Source organism: Monomorium pharaonis, chromosome 2 (assembly GCF_013373865.1).
Source record: "Monomorium pharaonis isolate MP-MQ-018 chromosome 2, ASM1337386v2, whole genome shotgun sequence".
Classification (NCBI taxonomy): Eukaryota; Metazoa; Arthropoda; class Insecta; order Hymenoptera; family Formicidae; genus Monomorium; species Monomorium pharaonis.
In genome coordinates this window covers 23,680,978-23,707,617 of record NC_050468.1, presented here as the reverse complement: position 1 = coordinate 23,707,617, position 26,640 = coordinate 23,680,978, and the positions used below count along the sequence as shown (strand labels likewise).

General features: G+C 29.7%; 3 protein-coding genes and 2 non-coding genes across 7 annotated transcripts in view; 3 read left to right on the top strand and 2 right to left on the bottom strand.

Annotated features, from left to right (window-relative positions):
- Positions 1 to 1,504: 1,504 nt before the first annotated feature.
- On the bottom strand, positions 1,505 to 10,729 carry LOC105841062 (condensin complex subunit 1). Of its 3 annotated transcripts, none has more exons than XM_036282951.1 (20): positions 10,272 to 10,729; positions 10,027 to 10,161; positions 9,384 to 9,562; positions 9,179 to 9,318; positions 8,763 to 8,844; positions 8,630 to 8,692; positions 8,305 to 8,538; positions 7,835 to 8,164; positions 7,576 to 7,765; positions 7,175 to 7,488; positions 6,709 to 7,101; positions 5,610 to 5,854; positions 5,194 to 5,314; positions 4,635 to 5,101; positions 4,305 to 4,559; positions 3,819 to 4,091; positions 3,597 to 3,739; positions 3,195 to 3,527; positions 2,355 to 2,411; positions 1,505 to 1,816 (listed from the first exon to the last, which is right to left on the bottom strand). In XM_036282951.1, the coding sequence occupies exons 1-20, from the start codon at positions 10,384 to 10,386 to the stop codon at positions 1,677 to 1,679; spliced, it is 4,209 nt and encodes a 1,402-aa protein (XP_036138844.1). In that variant the 5' UTR covers positions 10,387 to 10,729; the 3' UTR covers positions 1,505 to 1,676. The 3 variants fall into 3 exon arrangements, with proteins under 3 accessions (XP_036138844.1, XP_012543629.2, XP_012543631.2); XM_012688175.3 differs by having other exon boundaries at positions 2,355 to 2,459; positions 10,272 to 10,727; XM_012688177.3 differs by lacking the exon at positions 2,355 to 2,411.
- Positions 10,730 to 11,514: 785 nt separating this feature from the next.
- On the bottom strand, positions 11,515 to 12,976 carry LOC105841061 (COMM domain-containing protein 5). Its single transcript, XM_012688174.3, has 4 exons — positions 12,616 to 12,976; positions 12,230 to 12,422; positions 11,885 to 12,031; positions 11,515 to 11,797 (listed from the first exon to the last, which is right to left on the bottom strand). Exons 1-4 carry the CDS (start codon positions 12,713 to 12,715, stop codon positions 11,614 to 11,616), a joined length of 624 nt encoding a protein of 207 aa, XP_012543628.1. The 5' UTR covers positions 12,716 to 12,976; the 3' UTR covers positions 11,515 to 11,613.
- Positions 12,977 to 13,504: 528 nt separating this feature from the next.
- Positions 13,505 to 13,577, top strand: Trnar-ucg. Its single transcript has one exon. It is a non-coding gene; the product is annotated as a tRNA-Arg (tRNA).
- Positions 13,578 to 15,025: 1,448 nt separating this feature from the next.
- Trnay-gua lies at positions 15,026 to 15,119 on the top strand. Its single transcript has 2 exons — positions 15,026 to 15,062; positions 15,084 to 15,119. It is a non-coding gene; the product is annotated as a tRNA-Tyr (tRNA).
- Positions 15,120 to 19,805: 4,686 nt separating this feature from the next.
- Positions 19,806 to 26,640, top strand: part of LOC105831046 (ABC transporter A family member 1) — a 50,940-nt gene continuing 44,105 nt past the window's right edge. The window contains exon 1 of the mRNA XM_036282946.1: positions 19,806 to 20,311. The gene's annotated coding sequence lies outside the window, so the exon portion shown is untranslated. The remainder of the gene's footprint in view (positions 20,312 to 26,640) is intronic.

Here is a 26,640-nt window from a genome sequence, read left to right as displayed (position 1 = left end):
GGAGCGACTCGATATTCCGGAAAAGGAATGTAGCAGTAGCAGTAGCAGCAGCAGCAGCAGAAGCAGCGACAGCAATCGGTGAGTGAATTTTTATCAAATCAATTAATTAAATTTATATCATGTATATGTGATACTGCACTTTTATAGAACACGATTATGCACGTTTGCATAAAACAGATTTAAAATATGAATGCATATAATTGTAAAATTTATGGGTATAACATGAAACAAAAGCAAATAAACGTGGACATAGCATATAGAAGAGACCCAAAAAGTCATACACATTACCTATGGGATTCATAGATATTTGACTACATAGTTTAATGTGCACATTTTGTACACATAGAGGCGTTGCTGGATGAAAACACCTAGCACCTAAAACGACGCGATGATCGCTCTCAGGTTCCCTCTCTGCTATTACCCATGGTGCTTTGCGAAACAAATACGGAATTCAAATGCCTACTAATAAATTTATACCTGTAAGCCTATTTTGTAACTTAACGACAGTTTACGTATCGTTATATTGTCGTTGCGCAGCTTTTTTGTCATATATAAATATGCGCAACCGACAATGTATTAACGATATCGACATTGTCGTTAAGAAGTACAGAATAAGTCTAAGGGCTAAGGACACGTATTATAAAACTTCGAAATTTATTGAGATTGTATCCGAATCAAATAAAAAATGTTTTGTTTCGCGAACTAGTAAAATGATGATTCGGATCCTTTTCATTTTCTTAATTGTCTTATTATTCATTAAAGGACTATGCATAAATTAAGGAAAATATTAGAAATAGGAATATATATTAAATATCCAAATTTGGAATGAATAAACGTAACGAAAAACGTAATAATAAAATATAAGACATAAATATGTTATAGGGGCAGAATGAGATAGCGGGATAGAATGGGACAGTACTATTTATTTTCATTGCATAATGCCGCAACCGTGCGGAAAATTCAAATTGCTTCAACAGGTTGTGATAAGACTGAGGCAACTTTGTTGATTGTAACGGATTTTCCGCACTATGTTGTGGCACTATGTAATGAAAATAATAGTACTGTCCCATTTTACTTCACTATCCCATTCTGCCCTGAGTTCCCAAATATAAGACATAACATAACTTGTTATTTATCCGTGTTCATTTATTTAAGACTAATTTTTCTTAAAACCTTAAGTCCTATTCCTAAAAGTAGCTAAGCAACTAAACAATAATTCATTGAATTTAAAAGTAAGAACTAATCATTCAAATAAGTTAAAGATATAACTAATAACTAATAAGTATGACTAATAATTATTTTATGTAAAATTAACACTTATATTTTTAATGTTTTTATTTAAATTCGTTTTTTAATGTCTTCTTATAATATATTCATATTAATAAATGTGAAAAAAATCACATCTCATTATAAAAACTATATTTTCCTACAATATCAATTTAAAACTGTATATTTTTAATTAAGCCTAATTTTTTAGTAACAGTAGAATAAAAGGCATCAAATAAAATTTGAATATTGTTTATACTTAATATACAAAACGTTTAGTACTTATTTTGTATATTACTACTATTGTTATTGTACAAAACAATTTAATTGATAGAAGTTATATTCCTCTAACTCATGAAGAAATTTACCTTGTTTATGTAAATAACTTAATTGTAAACTTAAAATATAAATTATTTCCGTAATCGACCTGAACTTCTCCTCTCTGTCGGAGTTTCTCGCAAGGATTTATTGATTTTAGTTCGTTTTGGAGACGGTAAAGCGTTATTATTAAGTGCTGCCTTCCTATTTTCCGCATGTTCTTTTCTTTTGCCTACAAGAAAATAATAAGTTTGTATGGCTCATTATTTTATCATTTCTATTTATAGAAATACTTATACAAATAAAAACTGTACACTGTTTGCATTATTAATTAAATTAATTCTCTCAGAATGTTTACAAAAAATTATATATAGTTGTGTGTGTGTGTGTGTGTGTATGTGTGTGTGTGAGGGAGAGAGAAAGAAACTGAGACCTCTGGACTAGTTGTAATATTTATAACAAATAATATTACAACTTCCAATTATGTAGTATAGGAAAAAGCGAAATCTGATATATTCTTTCACACACGCACGCACGCACGCACGCACGCACGCACGCACGCACGCACACACGCACACACACATAAAAAACATTATAAGAAGAAATTTTGAGTTAAAACTTTAAAAACACTTTTTGTGTAGTTGTTTCTTAGTGAATTATTTATTTATATATGCGTGTGTATAATATTCTAAAAGCCATTTGTTCTACCAGTAGTCGTTAAACTATATTAATTTTTAAGAAAAAATTCAGATAAAAAAAGAAATAAATACCATGTTTTATAGACGTCAAGGTAACATCAGTATTAGCCTCACCATTCAATGATTCTGCTTTTGAAATATTTTCATTATTGATTGACTTTCTTTTATTATTTCTTGCTGTGAAATAAGTGTAAATATTTTTTTATTTATATAATTATAATATATTATATAATAAATACATTCAATATAAATATATAAATAAAAGAAATTACACTCATGCATACATAATTTTATTACACAGGATGGAGCATTTAATTTATGATTACTAAATTAATTAATTTAAATTACACGTGAGGTTATAAATGTTTCCAATTTTATAATTCCAGAAAGAATATATATAATGCATATTTTTATATCATGTGATTTTTCTTTAAGATGTTAATGTGCACACTTTATATACATAAATATACAAGATGTTAAGACGAGAACAGATGAGAGAAAAATAAAAGAATTATTCCAGATGATAAAATAGAGAAGACAAAAATCAAGAATAACAAAATTATGTTAAAGCTCATTATGTAATTAAGGTAAACTTTTTCATGAATTGATAATACAACTTTTCTATTAATTAAATTATTTTTTTATTATAAATGTCTAAATATTCATGTAAAAACTGCTCAAAACGTGAATATTGAGACATTATAGTCATAAAAAGACATTATAGTTACAGTTATACAAAGAAATTTCAACCAAAATTTATTATACAAATTTTGTTATTTTTGATTTTGTAATTTTAAATGTTTAAATATTTATCTAAAGTGCTCAAAGCATGTATCTGTGCATGTATGTTTATAATTATATACATATACATAATGCATAAAAACCCATTACAAAGATTGATTTTACACTCACTTTTTACAACAATTACATTGTCTGTATCTTCGTCAGAATCGTCAGAGCTATCTTCTTCGTCTTCATCGCTCGTGCTTTTACGTCTGTTTCGACGGATAGATCTTTTGTTTCTCGGTACAGTAGATGGAGGTGGCATCAAATGCTTATCTGATATTTCATTGTCTTCTTTAGCCTCCAAAAGTTCTTGTATTTTCTCTTCCAATTCTGTACAAACGACCTTTGCATCTGCCTTTTTCTTTGTTTGTTCAATTATATTTTGCAAGGCCGTTAATACCGGTTTATAATGAATTTTTTCCTTCAGTAATGGTAAACTGTCGATAAGACGTCGTATACCTTTAAGAAAAATAAAGAATTTTTCTCTTTTGTTAAGTTATGTTATCGAATATAAATTATTTTACTTACTCTTTCCACTAAATTGCAAGAGCGACAGACAGTAGGAAAGATCACGCCATTGTCTCTCTGTGGCAGCTAACTTAAATCTAGCACAAATCTTATCAATTATGGTATCAATTTGCTTCTCTTTCTGCATCAGACCGAGAATATATCTGCAAATTATAACAACATTTATAAAACGCTCACATTCTCTACGGTTGGAGATAGGGTAATGCTATTAATAATACTTACTTAATGGTTTCCTGGAAATCTTTCTCGTCGAGATTTAATTGGGAATCTGCTAAGCGCGATAATATGTCTGGCACTATATTGTATAAAGTGTTGCCTTTTTGGGCAAGTTGAATGAAGAATTCCTTCGTATTCCGGCGTATTTGTTCGTCCTCATCGATAACGCAAAGAGCTAATTCCGAAACTTGTCCCTTCACACGTATCATTTCTCTCATTATCAGATTTGACAACATATGAACGCATGTCCTACGCACATTTACATTTTCATCTCGAAGTCTATAACAATAAACATTGATATAATATTATAGCAAAATTTTTTTCAACTTTTTGTCTTTTTTTAAAGATAAATAAAACAAAATTTTATATGAACAAAATTGTGAAAAAATTAATAATTTAAAAAAATATATGATTATATAATTATCAATATTAATCCTATAAAACCTTAATTTTAAATAATAAAAACTGATATATACATAGAGGCCAATTTACCTGCCATAAATGTGTTTCGACCATGGTTCTACCTGATTAGGGAACCTAGTAGCAAGATCGCTTAATCCGATCAGCATATTCGATCGGATTCCAGGATACGGCGATCGCTCTAATATGGTGATCAAAAGTTGTAAAGATTGTTCACAAAACTCAGAGCTCACCGTCATCATTTTGCTGAGCGCAAGCGAACCTGCAGCCTGTACGTTTTCATTATTATACTTGTCGGGATACTGACATACATCCAATATCAGCGGCCTGTAAAAAAATTGTTAACTGTGATATTTAACAATTAAATACATATTCTTGCAGTCTTAATATCCGAATACATACACAAATTTCACGAGTAAACCATCTCCAGTGAGAATTTCATGTTCGAGTGCGCCGTTCACGTACTCCGCCTCAGCATCGTCCATGGCACCCTCTAAGGCTTCTTCTCCGTTATCCTCATTGAATATCGATGTGTCTTTAGGTCGAGAAACTCGTCGCGCACTCGACAACGTTGACACGTTGGCCGATTTAGTTCTAATATCCGGCGTGGAAAACGTGCTTTTCGACATCCGTTTCTTTTTCTTACCCTGCATTTCTCGTAGCAAGTTTCTACGCTTTAGTTCTTTGTAAATGGACACGTCCAGGTGAACTAACTGTTTGATGGCAATGTGTCCGATTATGTAGAGCAAGTTAGAAAGTACGGTGCTTGACACATCTGATATTTCGTTCTTTTCTTTATTTATAAACTGACCCTTCTCAGTAAAGTTCAATAACAATTCCTTTATTAACTTGTCAGGTTGATTCGCTAACTGCAATTAAAGTAAAACAAACTTTCGATTAAATGCTCTCATTCCAGATGTACAAGAGATTATGTTAATTAACACACGATAATTGCACTTACATGATATATAGCGTTAAGTGCATCTGTCGCGAAAGAAATATAAGCATTCTCCTCTGCGCTGATAAAAAAATCTGTTAGTAATGTCAATATTTTTCTGAATATATCATGACTGTTAGGATACCTACGAGAAAATTTGTTTTTAATTAATAATTTCGTTAAAAAGGTTTTAAATTAATTTCCGCTTGGAATATCACAATAGCTCCGTGTGAGAGCGATGGACTTGTAAGTGATATTATAGATAGCGAATTTGAGTCTATATCTCGTATATGGAGATTTTTAATCTCCTCTAAATATTTACATTATCTCAACGCACAAAGGGTGACTCTTTAGGTGTTAGGGACGAGGTTTTGGTCTCTAATTTCTATTATATTTATTCATACTTATACTCATAATTTTTGCTTTAAATTTCCGCTTACCTTAGTGGTGATTTTTCGACATCCTTGCTAGTTTGTTTTATCTTTAATAAAATTCTACAAGTATCTCGCGCTAAAAGAAGATCGTCTTTCGCGCGCGGACCTAATCCTATCTTCATTAATACGTCCAGATTATCAGATGCTATGTTGGGATTTGCCTGAGCAATCATCGTTATTATCATTAACGCGGATCTGCTATCTATTGGAGATGTGTCTGGATATTTCATGGAAAACTTTTCCCATAATACCTACACAAACAATATTTATTAGAATGTATCAATTTGTCTTTATTATATAATATTCAAAAACTTTACAAAACTTATCGTTATAAATAAAATTCAATATTAAATATATTTAGAGGTGATGCACGAGAAAGCGATTGAGTTGTAATCGATCAATTCTCAGGTTTATTTTCTTTTTTCCATACAGGAGATGGACAAAATAATGTATATATCTCTAAGAAAATACATAAGAAAAACACATTTTTTACACACACACACACATGTGATAAGAGATTAATATATCATTTTATTAATAAGAATTAATTTATCATTTGTCTTTAATACAGATTCTGTCTTTATTAGCATAAAGTTGCACAATGATAGGATATTTATAATGAAATGTATTATTCTTTTAGAGACTAGAACATCTTTTAATTGATTATATAAATGTGTTGGAGGAAAAACTTGCTTCTTACACCAAAATTACTCTCTATTATTTACAGTTATCCAATTTTGTGAGCAATTTTGAAGGGCAGAGAATAAAAAACAGATTTTTTCCAATATTTTCTTTTCACAAACATTTTCTAATATCTTGTATTTTGTTAGAAGAATACTGTAACATTGCACTAATGATTATTTAATTTATTTTTTAATGTTACTCCACACATACATATAAGAATATTACTGTACATAAAATCTGTATTAAAAACAAATGATCAGCCTCTTATTGATAAAATAAATAGTGTATCTCTCAAAAATTTATATTATTATTTCATCTATCACTTGTAGTTTTCTACAAAGTTGATTAAAGTTTGGAAATTATGAATGAAAATCATCAAATACTTTTAGAAATCCATATTTTCCAATTACTGCAGACTTACTTGTAGCAATTCGCTGTTTAATTCTTCTTTCTCGTACCATGTTACAATCAACAGAGTCAAAGCTGGGCTCTGTCCAGGTTTCAATTCTTTCAACAATTCAATCAGACGATTCGCACGAGCTACGGCTATTTGACGAGTCGATCGTTTATCATTATTCGTATCGAGATAGATCTCCTTGTACACCACGGCCACATTATTACGCACAGATTGATCACGATGAAACACTTGAAACAGTGCTTCGCGCATGGAGTTGGCCGCTCCGGTTACACCAAATTGGAAAGCAGTGCCTAAAAATGTGCACGATTCGACAGCGTCGCCAGCACTGGTAGAGAATAGCAATTTTTCCGCCATTGGTATAGCCTTTTCTAACTCGGTTGCAAACTCCAGACAATTCTGCGGAAAAAAATCAAATAACAATAAATAGTTCAGAAAAAACGTTCGCAACGTTTATTTTTATGTTGCATACTTTTAAATAATTTATAACACGCTTTCGTAATCTTAATTCCTCTTTCTTGTCATTGTTTTGCTCTAACTTTTCCGCATTTTCGTCTTCGTCATCTTTCGATTTATTTTCTGACTCTATAAAAATTTTCAGCAAAAAGGCAAATAAACATTCTTCTTTTGCTGCAGCAGAAAGATCGTCCATCTCAGGCGCTTCCTCCAATTTCGTACACGTCTTCCACAGGTATGTCACTGCTTCAGTAACTTTTCGGCCTAATAATAATTGTCTCACATGCTCGAATGCATCATTTGGATCGATATTCTCATCTTGTTCTGTATCTATACAAAAAATTCATGAACAATCGATATCGTAATATTTTGTTAGTATAACTCGACAAGAAATAAAAAAAAATTTGGAATACTAACTATTTGTATATTCAGCTTCATCATTTTTTAAAACTTCCTTTATTGCTGTCTTTATATCCGACTGTAAAACAGTCCAAAGGTGAAATCTTTGCTTGTGACCACGTCCACTAGCACTCACAATGTGCGTTTGTAATTCTTGCAATTTTGCTATCTCTTTTTCCAACGAATTAGAGAGTTCAACGCAATTTAACTACAAAGATATATAAGCCAAAAGTTAGATCAATTAAAAAAAACCACTTAGTTTTCAAGTTTTGCATACCTTGCCAGCGAAAGGATTACTTTGCAACAAAGTACCCAGCAATTGAAGAGCTTGTTTGCGGACATTCGCGCTCTTATCTTCTAAACGCAATGCGGTACAGGCTAAAAGCCTCCCGTGTCTCGCTAATGGCAAAGCGCCTTCGCAGCACAAACGCTGCCAAGTCTGAAGCACTTTCGATCTCACGTAAGCATTGCAATCCAAAATGTGCTCCTCCAAATTATCCAGACATTCATCGCGTTGCTCTTTTTGTTCATCCGTAAGATCTTCGCCAGTCAATGCTTGTATTACAACACCCAAGACTCCAATCACGCAGTTTCTCATTGAATAGAACTGTTGACAGAGTTTCCAATAAAGTTCTAATTAATTTCTAATTATTTAAAATATTTGTAAGTTTTTCCAAGTATATGTAATTTAATACTTGCTTAAACAGTTGTTCAACTAATAGCATGAAAATTATGATGAAAACATACCTCATTTGACAGGTAATCAGTGATTTCGTCGAGGAGAGGAATTATAAGATTGGGCTGTAAGATTGCGATATTCTCGAGAAATATAGATGTATTACGGTTATCTGCTTCGCTAACTTCGCTTTGCCCAATTTCATTCATCACTTCTTTTATCAAACCATTGCAACCGCAATCAGTCACCATATGTACCACACCATTAGCAATGGGTATTGCTAGTGCGTCGTATAATTTCACCAACTGCAACATTGCAAATGTATTTTGCGTATTTCTAATATAAAAAATTAAAATGGAAATAATTTATTTAAACAAGTGTGAACAATTATCAGACCTGAACAATCCTCACAACGCAAGTTATTCCATGATTGTATTTTTTAATCAAAGTTCCTAGAATCTATAAAAAATGGGAATTAAATATTAATATAATAGGATTCACATACATGCAAATGTATATATGACAATACCTCAAATATAGTTTGTCTTGTGTGTTTTTGCTTAGCGTCTTTACTCTGTTCTAATATCTTGTAACATATCTGTGCTAAAGTCCTGCAAGTTATAAAAGATTATATTATTTTAGAATTAACTTAATTCTAAATAATATCATAGGTTCAATAACACGCTGAATCTTCAGATAGCATTATGAATAATTATTTATAACAAGTGTTTTCTTTTACAATCTTACATGATTTTATTTTTTGGATTTTGACTTTCAGAATGAAAAAAAAGTTCAATTATATTAACTTTAAGTGAAAATATAATCATTTGAAGTTTTGTCACATTAAATCTTCACAAACACCAATTAAAGATATTTTAGAGCAAATATAAATTATAGTTAATTAATAACTTAGTTAACTTAGTTAATTACTACTGTATAACTTACATTATAAACGAATTATCAACAATAGGGGGTCTCCAAATTTTATGCAATGGTACCTGCAGCCATCGATAAAGAAGTTCTAAAGCTTTCTGTCTTGATTGTTCCCATTCTTCTTCAATATCTGACTTTGTGCTTTTCTTACGCTATAATGGAACATTCACGTCATCTATAATTTTATAACACATAATAGTACAGATAAATTTTATACCTTTCCAATGTTAACTTCGCTTGCATTTTTTATTTGTTCTTCTATATGACAGATGAACCACGAAAATAAATATGCCAACATATTGTTGATGCATAAATATGTTTCTCTATCCTCTTCCTCTGTAATATCCTCGCCATAGTTAAATATTTTTTCCAGGTCATCCACAAGTATTTCTACAGCTGAAAATTACATATGTACAAATGTATATAAAGTAATTTATATCAGGGTGTTTATGCATAAAATAATCACTAAATCAGATATATTGACAATTTTAAAACTCATCTTTATATTGTTATACAATTTATTATTTATATTGTTTGTATAGTCTGTATAAAAAAAATTATGTAGACAATCTAAACAATACATAAATAATTCTTATAAACATAATCTTAAGATATAGTACAATCCTAATTTATACATCAATTTTGATCAATTATATAAAACTATATCTAACAATAAGTTAAATATTAGACTGATATATGAATAAAATGGAAAACAAGATAAATATAAAGAAATAAAAATAGATGAAAAACATTATTAAACATGATCCAATTTAACTGAAAAATATCACAATTTACATCTATTGCAAGATATAAAGTCAACATTTATAACACAACTGGAATTTTCCAAAAAAGAATATTACCTTTATGAATTCTATTAAAAGCACGTAAACGTATGTCAAGATCCACTTTAGTGCCGTGAACAACGATAGAGAAAAATGTGTCAAAGTGATTTAGAATAAAATGTGCACCATTCGTTTGTAATGCTGATCGCGTACCTGCAATACAAATTAGAATACTTATACACTATCATATTGCAACTATTATTCTCATTTCTTACATGCAACTTTTTGATTAATTGTAAACAATTTGAAATAAGATTTATTACCATCAAGAGCTTGTGATATCGTTCGTAGTGGAGTAATCTCTTCGACGAAGTACTGTCCAGCATGTGATGTCAAAAGCTCATCCCTCACCAGAGGAATTACAAAATTTCTTACCATTTTAATGTAGTTTTCAATTCAACTGTGTCAATATCAGATTTTTTCTATAATCTATCGCATTATATTGTAGTAAAACATACAAATAATAATTTATTTGTTTTAAACTGCTTAATTAAAATAACACTATAATTATTGTTTATGTCTCTTTTTTTCTTTTTTATAACAAATTTTTATCTCTTTAAATTCTAGATCGAATTTAAAAACAACCAAACACCAACACACTAACCTACACAGAAACTCACACGCTTGTTTAGCTTGTACTGACAACTGACTAATTTTCAAATTCAGTGCTGCCAACAAGTAAAAAAAAATATCGATTTTAACGCCATCTAAAAATACTTGTTGGTACTTCTAGATGGCGTTAAAATCAATTTTTTTGCTTTTTGTTAAAAGATGAGTATTTTTTATAAAAATAAAATATTTTATATTATTGATCCAAAAATACATCTAAAATTATATTTTTATACTTTAAATTATTTTATATTATATACAGGGTGAATTTTAATGGCTGTCCCAACTTTTTACCATGAGAGATGGAATTACCGACTACAATCTTAGTGCACCATGCACGACATATGTATGTGCCAAATGCCGTACATGTGCGTATTAAGATTGCAGTCGGTAATCCCACCTCTCATGGTAAAAAGTTGGGACAATCATTAAAATTCACCCTGTATATCTGCAATACAAATAATAAATGATATATCAACCAAGCAAATAAAAACATACATATATTTTCATATTAGAATGAATTAACAATTAAATCATTACGGAGAAAACTCTGATATCTCATAGAATTGTCCTTATAAGACAAAATCTTCAACTTAGAAATTGAAAAAAAAAGGTAAAACTTTGGCAATAGAGCATTTTAACATGTAGTGAATTATTTTTTTGCTGTCCAAACTCACTGTGAAAGAGTAAAATTAATCCTAGATAATTGACCTATTTTTTATTAAATAATTATATTTTGATAATTTTCTAATCGATAAACTTCATTAAAATGTTTTCTTCATGAAACTTTGTTCAATCTTCTTTTGTTGGTGAATAAAACAAATTTGAAAAATCAATGTTCAAAGTTTGATTTTACTCCAGTCAGTGTGAATTCAGATAGTAAAAAATACTGTAATATATATCTGGATATCCATTTATGTATATTGTCAGAATTTATAAATTTTTTGACTTTCTGAGTTAGACATCTTTTTTTAATAACAAGTTTAATAGACACTATCAGCTGGAGAGAATAGTTTTAAAAATGTTGTGCCGCTCTAGTGCTTGCAACTCAACAAGGATGGTAGCTACAGTATGCCTCAGTTGATGAAACTTTGCCAGAGACAATTCAAACGTCACACATTCGCCTGTATTGAAGATCCATTCCATCATAATATTTGGTTCTAGTACTCTGTTTAAAATGCTGCAATTTATAAAGAAAAATATATTAGGATCACATTTTCTTTAAAATATTATTTGATTAATGTCTGCTCACAAAATCTTAACGTACTTAGATGAGATAGTGATATCTACACGCCATTTGCAGGATACAAGTTGTGGATTAAACTTTGTTCTCTGAATTAAACCTGATAGTAAGTCTGCTTGCTTTGGACCGTAAATCACAGAGGATAAATCTTCTGCACAGTCTGAATTCAGTCTATAATATACATAAAGAATAATGAAAAATAGTATACTTTTTATATATTTTTAAAAATTCTATATAATTTTTCAAGTACTATTAAAAAAAGAGAAATATATTATTAAATTTATTATTTGTAACAATTACTGTTATAAATGTATGTATTTATTTGTATTATATAAAAATACAAATGTTACAATATACATATAAACTTACTTTAGTTCTTCCAAATATTGCTTGAACTCTGCAGGTTTAACATTGCCACATTGTGAGCGTAGATATATTTTCAAAATTGTAAGAATAGCAGCATAATATTCGTCTACATGTTCTTCAGGAATGCTATATTTCTTACTTATTCGTTCTAATATACCTTCTTCTATATGTTCCAGTTCTATTGCTTTCACTGCAACTATAGTTTTTTTAGGCAATTAATATATATATATACATACACAAATATTACATATAAAATAAATTAAGATGTATATCCTGTTTTCGTTGTATGTAATTATGCAAATCCTATGTAATATTAAATTTTAATTTCTATTCAATTCATGTATTAATTTAGGATAATTTAAATTCATATTTGAGAAAAATAAACTCACGTTGTATTAATGGACGTGCGAATGTTTTCTTCAATTCCGCAAGATATTTCGTTTTATTTCCTAAAGCACTTAAAAGTTGTGTCTGAAGGGCAGTTGTCATTCTCGCTACAGTGATGTTCGAGACTTTGACGTCTTTGACAAACTTCAATTGATAACTTAACCAAAAATTTCTAATGTTTATAACGAGAGAGAATTGAACGTATTGCCATCTATCAGAAATTAGAGAAAGGGATGTAAGTCACCGATGAGACACTGGGTGGAATCATTGGGATGTGGGATTCTGATGAAGCAATGAAGGAGCAATTATTTGAGCTATTGTTTATTAAAAAATCTGAACTTGCAGCGCCAATGTATTTCTGGTTGAGACATTGGGTGCGGTCCAACTTAACGATATATATTGCTTTGAAGAATTTATTGATCAATAAACAAAGAATTTTACTAATTGATCAATTAAAGAATGCTTTAAAGTATTTGTAGTACCAAAGTAAACTAGAATTTTCACAAATTTAGAATTAAAATTGAAAATTATGTGGACCTTTTCGGCTGCTGATATAAATTTTCCGATTGTCGATATAAATATTTATATTTAATCAATGCTATTTTAATTATAATATGATTTATTAAGTTCATAATTTATCTTTATATTTGAACCAGGTGCTTCATATATATAAATTAGTATACATGTATATATATATATATATATAACATTATAAACATCAATATAATAAAGATAAATTATTAATTATAGTGCAATGGAAACACGCTGTGTGATTTTTTAATTCATATTTATGTACAAAATAATATTAATTTTAATATTTTGAGCTTAATATATGATAAGAAAATCAAATAAACTTATAGAAATACTTGGTTGAAGGCACTGCTTGTATCTGACCGTGTGGCCTAATGGATAAGGCGTCGGACTTCGGATCCGAAGATTGCAGGTTCGAGTCCTGTCACGGTCGCAGACCACTTTTTTTTCTACACGAGATATGCATTCTATATATTTTATAGGTACTACACGAAGTTATTTTATGACTTATTTATATCTATTTTCATTCTTTTAAATTTTTCTTAATGTTCCGAGAATCGTCAGAAATTAAGAGCATAGGAACAATTTCACTAGTTATTTTTAAAATTAGCTAAAATCTCTTAATATATTAATTTAATTAAAATCAAGTAAATTTTATCTTTGTACTGTAAGCTCAATGTTTATAACAATAATTAGAAGGAATTAAATTATACCCTTATAAAATATAATACTTGTAGATAGTATTACATCAACTAGTAATTAATTAATACTTATTTTAAGTATTAAAAACACTGTTAGTACTTTTAATTCAAAATAAGTAATAATTACTGATGAATTTAATACTGTTTAATATTATACAATTTTATAAGGGTATTAGATATATTTAAAAATTCTACTTTTTAATTTGTTATTAATAATAATGTTAAAAAATATGTATATGCTTAAATTATTTATTTTAATATTTTTATTTTACTTTATTTAGAGAGAAATTAATGTAATATATATTATATTTTATTGGAATCTTTTGCTGTTATCTTGTACATTATTTTATTTTTTGCTATGTCTAATATATATATTATTTTTTGTATTTGTGATACAAGCTTTATGTATTATACAAAACGATCCCATTTTTTTATAATGATAAATGATATTCAAAATAATGAAGTGATAATTAAAGGTTTTGCGGAGGAAATTTCTGATATTGCATACTGTGACATTATTAAGAAAGGTCGAGGGTTTCCGAGGGAAACATTATTAGTTACTCAATAGCCCTTAAATCATTTTAACCGAATTCTGTCAAGTAGAGTGAAATGTCGTTGCGACTCATTTACTTATTACATAAAATTATTGACATTACGTTGATAATTTATTGATTGTAAAATGTATAAATGGTATTTGACTGTCATCGATTAAGTAACTTTTAATCTTATCATTAAGAGCGATAATATATTATAAATTAAGTTTCTGAAACAATTAAATTTTGTTAATTATTTCTTAGTAGAGAAAAGCTAATATTCTCTAATATTATATATGTTTAAATATAATTGTAGTTTTCTTTTTTAAAGAAATATAATAAAACATTTATATATAAACTTTTATAAAAGTTTATAAAAATTTAAATATTTTAATAATAATTTGTGCAAATATATGCGAATAAAAATTGTTTTTAAGATAGTTATTGACAAAAATATAAAGAATAATAAGTAATATATATATATATATATATATATATATATATATATATATATGAATATTATAGTAAAATTATTCGATAAGTTGTTTTTTGTCTTGAGCAATATATTTTAATCCTAAAAAATTTAAGTTAACAATATCATTTAAGCTCTATCATATAATGAATTTGTTGGGAAGAATCACCAAGAACCTTCGATAGCTCAGTTGGTAGAGCGGTGGACTGTAGTTGGTGAACTTACGAGCAGGTATCCATAGGTCGCTGGTTCAAATCCGGCTCGAAGGAATCTTTTGACTTTTTTTAAAAGTTTTTTTTTATGTAAAATATATTTTATTCAAACAAGAGACTTCCACCTTAAAATACAATTTATCTCTCTCTCTCTATTTTCAAAAGTTATAAAAATTTTTCTATTATAGAAAACTGTGTATATAAATATTATTGTAATTTTCATAAACAGAGATTATATTTAGACTATTGTAAGAATTTTTATGATTATTAGAATGAATTTAACGTACAAATAAATTTTAAAAAATAAATGTTTGTAATAAATAAGAAAGTTTTTATGCAAATGCAATATCTTTGAAAAACATTATATATACTTACTAAAATGTATTTATAATAATTATTATTAAAATTATATAAATGGGAAATAAATTACTTTTAATACTGAGCATTTATTTTTATTAAACAATTTATTTTATTTTCTGTTTATTTAATAATTTATTAAACATTATTAAATAAAATACCTATTTTATTTATTATTAAATTCTTTGTTTTTTCTTTTAAAAAAAGCTTTTAAAAAAAGATATATCAAATAAAAAGCACTTAAATTTTTTTCTATTAGAATCTAATTAGAAGATATTATGTTGACAGACTGAACACAGACAGAATTTGAAATATTTTAAATTTAAGATATAAACATGAAAAAGTAATTTTAAAACGTTAAGAAATTTAAATATAACTTTTTATAAAATATTACAAAATGAAAAATTTGTGTTATACAATTCCAATATTTCTGCAAAAAATATTATAACAAATGTGATTTAACATATTAATACGAAATAACTTGTATTGTTTGAATGCTATTTATTATTTAATAAGATTTACTCTTTTCTTTCATTTTATATGCCATACGTAATTATACATATATACACAGACATACACACACACACATATTATGCTCTGTCTAAATATAATATAAATATAAAATATATAATTATAAATATTTACACATATATACATGTTTATATTATATAAAATAATATTCATATTTAGATATTTTTAATTTTTAAAAAAGTCTAGAAACTATAAATAGCAAAAACAAATTGAATTATTATCTGACATTGACAATTTGTTTACAGAAGTTATAAAAAAACTGATTTTTTTATTGTACACAGTAAAGAAAACATTGAAATAAAATAAAGGTAAGAAATTATTTCCATTTATTTTTATATAATAATTTGTTTTTATAAATTAATCAAGTTCGTGAATTTTTTGTTGGTATGTCATTGATTCTACGTCATTCGATACTTATCTATTTATCTGTTTCGATCGAAACCCTATGAAGGCGTGGCATTCTTTTTTGTCTAATCAGAGCGAAGTGAATTAATCTCAACACGAGACCGCGCCTAAATATTGTTCGTGTCTCGCGCAGATTGACGAGACTTTTAAATTCTTTTTCACGTAAATTTGATCTAATCACAAGTGCCACGAAGATTAGACAGTCAATACAAGCCATTTGCATTGCAACTTCTAATATTATTATTCATATTATAGAATTTATCATAGCAAACATGTTTCAATGCAAATTATTTTACGATTTAACAATTTTTATTTCTGTATTATAGACTTTTAAGAAAATTATTTGTGAAAATCTTTTGTGAATTTTTTTCAATTAGATTGAGTTATTTCAAAATAGCTTAGTATTCTATAAAATTTAAGGATGTATTTAATATTATATTATATATAATATAAAAAAAACTTAAATATTATTTCATACGAATATAAAATACATTTTAAACAAATTTTAATTATTAATGAGAAAGTAAAAAATTACAAATTTCTATTTCTTTTACTTCCTGTAAATTACATTAGTCTGACTTTTAGAAAGTTTTATTTGTCAAGATATAAATTTTCATATAAGATTTATATTTATATAAGTATTTATAATGAGAGAGAGAGAAAGAGAAAGAGAGAGAGAGAGAGAGAGAGAGAGAGAGAAACTGTCTAACTGAAAGATAATTATTAAAATTTTATTATAACTAATACTATAAATTACATTTAGTCTGTTTATTACACTTGTTTAAAAATTTATAAAATTTTCCATAAATAAAACCTGTAAAAGAACGAAGTAACTTTACCATACTCTTTTAATTTTCCTGCTATTAGAAAGAGATAGTAAAATTATCTCAGAGCAGACATACATACATTAGTCCTATTATGTTTAGAGTACAGTAGATCATATTTATCACTACACTGTAAAAGTATTGCTAATTTGTTTGTAAAACGTGTTTTTCACGAAAAAGTTGTAAGAAAAGTACAGTAATAGAAGAGTAATCGATCGTAAAATTGAATAATTTCTCGAAAAATATATATTTAATTCCACAATGTGTGATGTGCAGTAATATTACCACATAAGGGACATGGCGTCTGCGTTGTTCGCAATGCGAGTAGGGAAAATCCGAGAAAAACACGTGCTACCACTGTCCTGACGTTCGACTTGGGGGGGAAGCGGGGGTAGTGGTAGCACGAGGGATGGAAACGCGTCAACGGTATGTCGCAACGGGACTCACCTCCAAAGCCGTAGCTATAATCAATGACGTACATGCAATGATTTTATCATAAGGGATCAATTAGGATAATTTGTGACCAAACATTGAAGCGAATTTTCTAACCGCGCTTTCTAGGTGCAAAAGATAATCATCATCGATGATTGAATGTGATTAGCTCATTTAATAACCCGGGAAAAAATGTTTTATATAAAAACATATATAAATATTTATCAAATATGTCCATATATGTTTATATCAGTTTCCTTTCTTTTGTGAAATTTCTGTTTGATCTAAAAAAGATAATAGGCATACTGAAAAGATACAAACTAATTTTAAAAATAATTTTTGCATTGTTTTTTTTAAGAAAGCTAAATGTGAAAAATTGTCCATATATAACCGGATATATTCCGGAATATATATGATTATATGGACTATTTTTCATACTTAGCTTTTTTAAAAGAAGCAATGCGAAAATTATTTTTTTAATTAGTTTCTATCTTTTTAGTACGTCTATTTTTTTTTTATATCAAACAGAAATTTTACAAAAGAGAAAGGAAGCTAATATAAAAATATATATAGACATATTTTTTATATATTTAAATATATGTTTTTATATAAAACATTTTTTTCCCGAGAAATGTTAACAAATATTAATTATTTAGTACAGTTGTACTATCATTATTACAATAAATATTGACTATCAATTGTGCGACTATCAAGTGTTTGTTGTAAATATTGATCAATTGTGTATCATCATGTTTATTCCTGTTTTATTTGAGTCAGTATCACTGTTACGTGTCACATGTATTACGTGTAGAAGAGTGTTTTACTGAAGCTTAATTTTCATATTAATTTTTCAAAAATTTATTAACAAATATTAATATATACATGTAGCCCTTATAAAAACGTAATACTGGGTAGTATTAAATTTATCAAAAATTAATACTCAAAGTAAATAATAATTATTAGCCAATTTAATATTGCCTAGTATTACTATACATTTTTATAAAATATTCAATTTTGTATATGAATATAATTATATATATACATTTTTTAGAACTATGCTACATTGATTTTTATTTTAATAAAAAGTAATATACTTTTTTTCCAACTATATGCTTCCAAATAGAGAATGATAAGCGAATTCCTGTGAGATAAAAAATTATGTGAAACTAGACACATTTTATTTTAGATCTCTGTGAATATTTTTCTACAAATTGCTATCGCACATTTCCACACTCTGTTATTCGTATTTAAATTAATATATTTCTTTTCAAGCATTTTCAATATTAATATTTTACAATTTTATTTGTGTGCGCGTGCTATTAATTAATAGTGGATATCGAGTTTATAGATAAAGAAAGTCTCGAAGGAAATCGAATTTGTATATAAAATATACAAATAAAAGTAAATTGTAAATATTACGCGTACAACTTTTAATTACATATATTTTTTATTTTTACTTGTGCATTTATATATTTTCTTCATAAAAACTGGCAATTAAATAAAGACGAATAAGAAAAAGTAAAATATTAGTATTAGAAATATCAAAAACAGAATATTTTAATACGAGTAGAAATGTGCGATGGCATATAATTACAAAAGAATAATATTGAGGAAGATGTAAAAAAGTTCGAAATGTGTCTAGTTTTATGTAACTTTCGCTCATCTATTTCTCACAAAAATACATGCTTACAAACATCACCCTTTTATCTGGAAATCTTCAATTTTAGGTGTTACACTGATTTTCGAGACGTGTCAAAGTTAAGAATTTAAGACTAATTATTATTATTATTATTATTATAGTTACTTTTATACATCGCTATCTTTTTTTAGTATCAAATCTCGGTTATGCCCTGTGAGTGCGATACTATCGCGAGCGCGATTATCCCCCGGCCGGCGGTGGCGCGCAGTCGTCGCGCGTCATCGGGCGGGCAGTGCGCTTGTGCGAGCCAAGGACGGCGCGGAGGTAGAGGGCGAGGACGTGGTGATCGCGCGCGGTGGTCACCAGCGGCGAGGGAGTGAGGAGGGTGAAAACCCGTGGCGGGTGGCAAGGCACTGTAGGGGCGACGGGGGGTGGTTGACGGCGTTGGTGCGGTGGCGAGGAAAAGATGGTGGTGGTGGTGGTGGTGGCGATAGAGGAGGAGGAGGAGGAGGAAGAGGAGGAGAGGAGGGTCGTGAACGCGGCGGCGTCCGGCGCTCTCCCGCACTCCCGCTCGCGCAGTCTAATGCCGCCGGTCGTCGTGACGGGTTTGCGCGTGCTCCACTGCCACCGTCGGTCCGGATCGCATTCCGGAGCGTAGTGTCGTGCCGCGACGACTCTCGGGGAGGCAGGCAGGGAAGCCGCGAGGGAAGGAACCGCGCGTGAATTCGCGAGAGGCGGTCGAGGGTAGTGGAAGACGGACGCCAGCGTTCGTGCGATTTCGCGAGGATTCAGCGTCCGGGATCGGCGGAGGAGATCGCGAGAGTGCGATCGAGTGCAGAAAAAGGACCGAGCAGTGAGTGAGTGACAGCTTCCCTCAAGGGGGCGGGAGAAATCCAGGCCGAGCCGAAAGAGTTAGGAGGTCAGTGGGCGATCGTCGCACTCGATGCCGCCCTGGCGCCGTGAACCGCTGCGGTGGTGAATCCGACGACGGCGGGCAACCGCGGGGATGACCGACATCGGTCGTGTTCGGTCGTCGTTGTCGTCATGCGCTGGATGGCCAGGTAAGGGAGAATTGCTCCCGGGCGGGTACCACACCTCGTGACTGCCACGGCAATCACGGCAATCATCCGGCCGCGCCGGTGACCAGCCGCCCCCGGTCTCTCCCGTTTCTCTCTCTCTCTCTCTCTCTCTCTCTCTCTCTCTCTCTCTTTCTCTCTCACGTAATGGCCGTTGATTGGGGATCGATTGCGTGTGTCGAGGTGTCTGCAATTGGAACCTGCCTGTCCCTCGTTCACGCTCTCTCACGTCGCGGAGAGGGTGCAGGTTCCGAGCCCTTCGACGTGGACTGCTGTGTGGCTGTCCAGCTAGGCCGGTAGCGAATCGATTTTCGCGAAGGGCGCGCGGCAGGGGGGAGCGCGAGGAACCGAGGGGGTTTGCGAGCGGTAACGGGGGCAGGGGTGCATCGTGTGCGTGGGCATAACGTCGTGTATGTGTACACATAAACACACAACGTATACGTATTACGTTTGCGTTTGTATGTGGGGTGTGCGAGAGAATTCAGGGATGATTTCGAGAACGGGTCGAGAATGTGTATATCTTGAGAATGGCTTGTCAGCGGAATGAGAACGCCGATCGGGATCGGGACACACGGTGACGGGCGCTTTCGCGAGAGGGACGATCCCCGTTCCCGTTCCGGGATCGGAGACCGGCGCGGCGACTTCCGGCTGTCGGCCCATCAACCCGGGGGTCGGGGGAAGGGTGACGAACGAGTGACGCGGGCTGACGTTGGACTCATTGTCGCAGTGATCGCAGCGGGTGATGCTCGACGAAATGCCGCATCATCCCGCTGACGTCTTCCAGCTCCCCTACTCGACGGAGTCAGTATCAATCGCGTCCCGGACTGAAATTGTATTCCTCAAGAGGGCGGGTGCAAATAGTAGTTACACATAATGCACGCGCCGTCCACTATTGCGCTACAATCACTTCGGTTCACTCTGTAACCGCGCCTCGCGGACCCCTTGCGGTGAATTAAAGGCTATATTTCGAAATTCACTGTCAGCATTGAAAATATATAGTGTACGTAACATAACTGTAGACTGACCAGTATTATCGTAGATGCACTTCGTAGCAGAGAACTGACTGAAGACTGAGAGATTTGCAATATCCTTATAAAAATATATTACTGGACAGTATTAAATTGGCCAGTAATTATCACTTATTTTGAATATTAAAAGTACTAACAACGGTACTTTTAATAAGTATTATTTACCAGCCAATTTATTATAGCTTAGTATTATATTTTTGTAAGGGTTAGACACATGTCAAAATAAGCACGGATCAATCGCTCTAAATCTTAATAAATCTTTCCGAGTCTTTGCTAATTATCACATTTGATTTAAATTTTCTTTCACCGTTTACGCTACAATGATTGAAGTTACATAATGTTATTTACCAGGATGATTCTATCTTGAATAAACGCTCCACCATAAATAGTACTCTAGAGATTAGAGGCCACTTCCCAAGAGGATCATCTTGAGCGATAATGAGCTTTCTTGTGTTACCTTCGCAGTGAACGTCGCATGTGTGCGCGCATTTATACTCTTTTGTGAAAGCAATAGACATCGGGGTATGACATTAGCTCACCGAAAGAATCCTTCGTATAGACTTATTATATAATGAAAGAAGGAAACAAATCGAAAAGAATGTAAAAATTGTATATTTTTTAAAATAACGAGTAAACTATTGGAAGGTAAATTGATTTATGATTGTTTGGTTAAAAAAAAATTTAATTTAAAGGTTTCTGTGTACAAAGACTAAAGTTTAGAAAGTTAAATTTTTAGGAAACAAGGAAGTTCCAATTTTTAAATCACTTATTCATACAAATAGTAATTTTTCTCGGGATATATAACGGTAAGAACAAAGTTGTGGGTTTTAATTAATATTCTAAAGCTCCATTAAAAAAAAAAACGTTAATTCTTAGTAACAACTTCAGAATTTCACTTTGTTGTCACAACTTGAGGTAGAACATAGCCAAGCAGTTTCTCTTTGTTTATATCTTCGAGTCAAATTCATCAATTTTAAAAAAATTTTCTTTTAATCGCAATTGTAAAAAATGTAAAAAAATGAATACCTTAGTTAGAATATTGTAATTGCACAGCTTCCAGAGATATTTATAAAAATATAGAAAGAAATTTTTTAAAAAGTCGATTTTTTTTTAATTACTCGAGTATGTCATATCGTTGGTGTTTTGACAACCGAGAGTTAAGAAACATCTGTTTTTTTTTTAAATTTGTCTTTTCTAGCGAGAATTTTATATTTATTATTTATTTATCTTAAAATTTTTTATTATTTACATTACTTCTCCGACCGATACACGTTTTAAATATATCAATGAAATAGAAGGCCCTATACGATCTGCAGCTAGATCTTGGTGCTAATTATAATTTTTATAATGTATTAATTAATCTCAACCCATATAAATTGCGCGCCAACAAATTCGTTAGTCTTAAAATACAATTATAAGCTGAATGTCGATGCTTACTAAATCTTAGAATTCCTCCTTACTCAAAAAATCTGAAAATAATTTATTGCGAAAAATAATATCTCAGCCGGGATTCGAACCCGGATCTCCCATCACTTCGTGAGGGCGTCCTAGCCAATTCAACCACCGAGGCATTTTACATTTATTTTTTTACAACATTAATAATGATAAAAGATGAAAAAGAAAATGTTAAGTGATATTTTTTTTACTTTTTTATTTTTAAAATTTACAAATTGCTTTTAACAGAAACACTCTTTTCTATTACTCATTACGCTAACTTTACATAAGGCGCACAATATGGATTGCAGGTTACAAACATGAATTATTATATATTATTATAATTTTTTTCTGGATGTACAATACATATACAAACAAAGGTTTAGGCTTTAGTATTAATATTTTGAAGAATCTATAAAAAAATATATGTATATAAAAGTTTCTCTAGAGTTGTTTGGTTTTTGCTAAAAATTTTATATTTACTATTTATTTATATATTTATATTTCCTATTTTCTGTTTGATATTGTCTGAAAAAAATTATTTACATGACGCTGTTGATAAAGAATAATTTAATGGTAATATTTTTTTATTTTAATAGACTTGTTTAGTTTCTGGAAACTTTATCTTTAATTTTATCGAAATTACAAGAAGTTATGACAAATAAAAGTTATGAAAAGAAATTGACTTTTTTAAACTTTAGTTTAGACGGAACTTATTTAAAAAAAGAAATTTGTAAATTAAAACCTAATTATATAAGAAAAAAGCAAAAAAGATATGATTTGAATGTATTTAAGTAATGATAAAAAATAACAGAGAGAGAGAGAGAGACGGGTTTGTTCTATAATTTTGCAACTTTTTTCTTCGAACTATGATATAAATAATTATCACAAATGAAGATCTAAATCTACATTGCATTTTTTTGCAGTAAAGAGGATATCATTGAAAATATAAAAATATTTTATCTAAAAATCGCGACACTTGAACTTTTTTAAATCTTATCTATCAACTTATCGATTGCTATGCTTACTCACATATATCACTAAATTGAGAAGGAAAGATTTATCATTCAGGTGATGCTAGAAGTTTTATCTGAATAAGCTTATCATTGATAACAGTGCCCACACGTACTCGATATTAACCGGAAGAAGATTTTTTAAGAATTGCAATTTATTTGATGCATTTACTTGATGATATCATTGAGGGCAAATAAAGATTAACTTGTTAACTTCCACAGAATTCACACGATACACATAAGTAACGCAAATTATAAAAAATTATATCAAATTCCCTGATAATAAAATTTTTAAGTTTTCTCATAAATAGTAGAACGATCAATCCGTAAATTCCGAAAAATTTTGACTACTAGAAGGATTTGCATGATTGATGAACTGGATTCTATCTTCATTTCATACTGCTTGATAATCTTCTGTTTGACTTTATTACTCAGCTCACGTTATATCACTATTCAAATTTACGTATAACTCTAATATAGAAGTGAGTCAATTTTAGTAAAAGTTTATTCCTCGAATGAGATTAATTATATCTATATTATTTAAGCACATTTGGATTGTATTTTTCTTATTTCTCACTACTTCAATTGCATATAGGTTACGAATAATGTAAATATGTCTGGAAAAGTTTCTTGGAAAAAGTTTGTTCTTAAAGAATCAATTCCACTTTTTGCGAAACTATTAAACGGTCATGCGTTGAAAGAAGCTAACCGGAAATATTCTGTCGACTCATCTTTCGCGCGCACGTGTCACAGTTGTTGCACCATTTTGAAATATGACTGAGTAATCATTGAGACTCGCGGAAACGTAACAGAAATGTTGCTTTCGTTCATGAACAAAAATAGTCGTCGCCGCGTCAACTCAATTTCTCAGTTCGATTTCAAGTCCCATGTAACTGTCATAGCTTGTCTTTAATTACTTTGAATCAGATAACAAATTTTTTTTTTTAGATTTTTATGTTTCAAAATATTAAAACTGAGAGAGATTTTAATCTCTACAATAATTATGTCACATAAATAATGTTGATCGTAAAGAATTTAATATTTTTTTTTGCCATTAGATTGTACTGTACCAACAGAAAAGAATTGATTTAAATAAATAATTAAGATAAGATGGCTTTACGGAGAAAACGGCCAATGGTAATTTCTCCAATAATTACTAAATAATGTGTTCTTGTAATTATTTTTAAAGATAATCGATATTTATTGTACTTTATTGTGCTATGCGTATATTATTTGAAATAACAATACTATAGATATTTCATCACGTTATTAATTTTAATTGCTTGCGATGTTTCTTATATATTCATTAAAAATTGCCACGACGTCAAATAAATTACAGTTGAGCTGTCACAATTATCGTTAGACACAATGAAGTTATGTAAATTTTAAAGTGTGATTATATTTTTTATTTCCTTTTCTATTTCCTTTTATTCATAAATACTATAATTATTTTTCTCTGACAGAGAGAGTTTGGGTAAGATGGTCTATGACTTTTTTGGGGTAAGTGTTTATGTATATGTTTTATAAAAAAGATGAGAATTAAATAAATGCTAAACTTATATAAACATTTATTATTAAAAATATTTAAAAACAAAATTAAATATGTGATAATAAATGGCAGTAAAACTAAACATGAAAAGTTATAAGTTTTTTTTATTATTCTGTAAATTAAGTACATAAAATATGGTCAACTGTCCTATATAATGATACTATGGCCATCTTTTCCCTAAAAGTGACAGATGACCAATATTTTGGTAAAATATAATTTTTATTAACTATTTTCTTTTTAATGTTGATAGTGCTATGTATTTTAAACTTCAGTAAAATAATATATCAAACGCTGTTAAAATAATAAAATAATAGAATAATAAAAATAAAAGTATGTTTTTTACATTTTAAAAAACTATAGCCATCATATCCGAGTTTACCCTATTTGAATAGTACTAATAATATATTTTATAATAAATGAATTATATTTATTTCAAAATTAAGTAATATTTTCTATAATTTTTAAAAAATATTTGTTTGAAGTAAATATTAATTTTTTGTAAAATATGTTATTAGTAATATTCAAGTAATTATGTATTTAAATCAAGCATCTTTTCTATTAGTGTGCAAATGTTCTATAATTGCATGTGTCTAAATATCTGCGAGATGTAAAATAGAAGCAGTTCTTTTGAAAATTAGACAGGATAGTAAAAACAATCTTTTATTTGTGGTTTTACTAAATAGATTTTATATAAAATTTTATTAGATTATAAAATACGTTGTGAAACGTGTTTTAATTAAAGATAATAAAGAAAGCAAGTACAGTAATTTTTGAATGATAAGTAATAAAAATCAGAATAATACACGGAAAGAATTTTCTCTTAAAAATTATCCTGAAAATCCTGGTAATTGTGGGACAAGGTAAATCTTGAAGAATTTTATTATACTTTTGACAAAATTTATTAAAATTTTAATAAAATTTGGCAAAATTTTATAAATTTTACTATACTTCTAACAAAATTTACTAAAACTTTCCAAATTTTATTAAAATTTTAGTAAATTTCGTTAAAAGTATAGTAAAATTTTTCAAGGTTTACGTTGTCTCACAATTATCACGATTTTTAAGAGAAAATTCTCTCCGTGTATCTTTTATGAACTGTTCAGTAGCATAATTACACCGTTAATAAATTTTATTTTTCTCCACACGGACATTGTAAAATGAAATTAAATATTGAGTTCGTAACTGATCCATTTTATACAGTTTCTATATTTTATTAATATGTATATAATATGTATTTTATTTTAATTTTTATTGTATCAGTAATTAAGTAATTTTATACATGCATTGGAT

Coding starts and splice junctions, on each gene's coding strand:
- LOC105841061 (XM_012688174.3), bottom strand. CDS start 12,715: ATGACAACTGCCCTTCAGACACAACTTTTAAGTGCTTTAGGAAATAAA. Junction 12,423..12,615: donor CGCACGTCCATTAATACAAC/GTGAGTTTATTT, acceptor AAAAAACTATAG/TTGCAGTGAAAGCAATAGAA. Junction 11,798..11,884: donor GATATCACTATCTCATCTAA/GTACGTTAAGAT, acceptor TATAAATTGCAG/CATTTTAAACAGAGTACTAG.
- LOC105841062 (XM_012688175.3), bottom strand. CDS start 10,386: ATGGTAAGAAATTTTGTAATTCCTCTGGTGAGGGATGAGCTTTTGACA. Junction 8,165..8,304: donor CTGATTACCTGTCAAATGAG/GTATGTTTTCAT, acceptor CTCTGTCAACAG/TTCTATTCAATGAGAAACTG. Junction 3,528..3,596: donor CTTGCAATTTAGTGGAAAGA/GTAAGTAAAATA, acceptor TTTTTCTTAAAG/GTATACGACGTCTTATCGAC.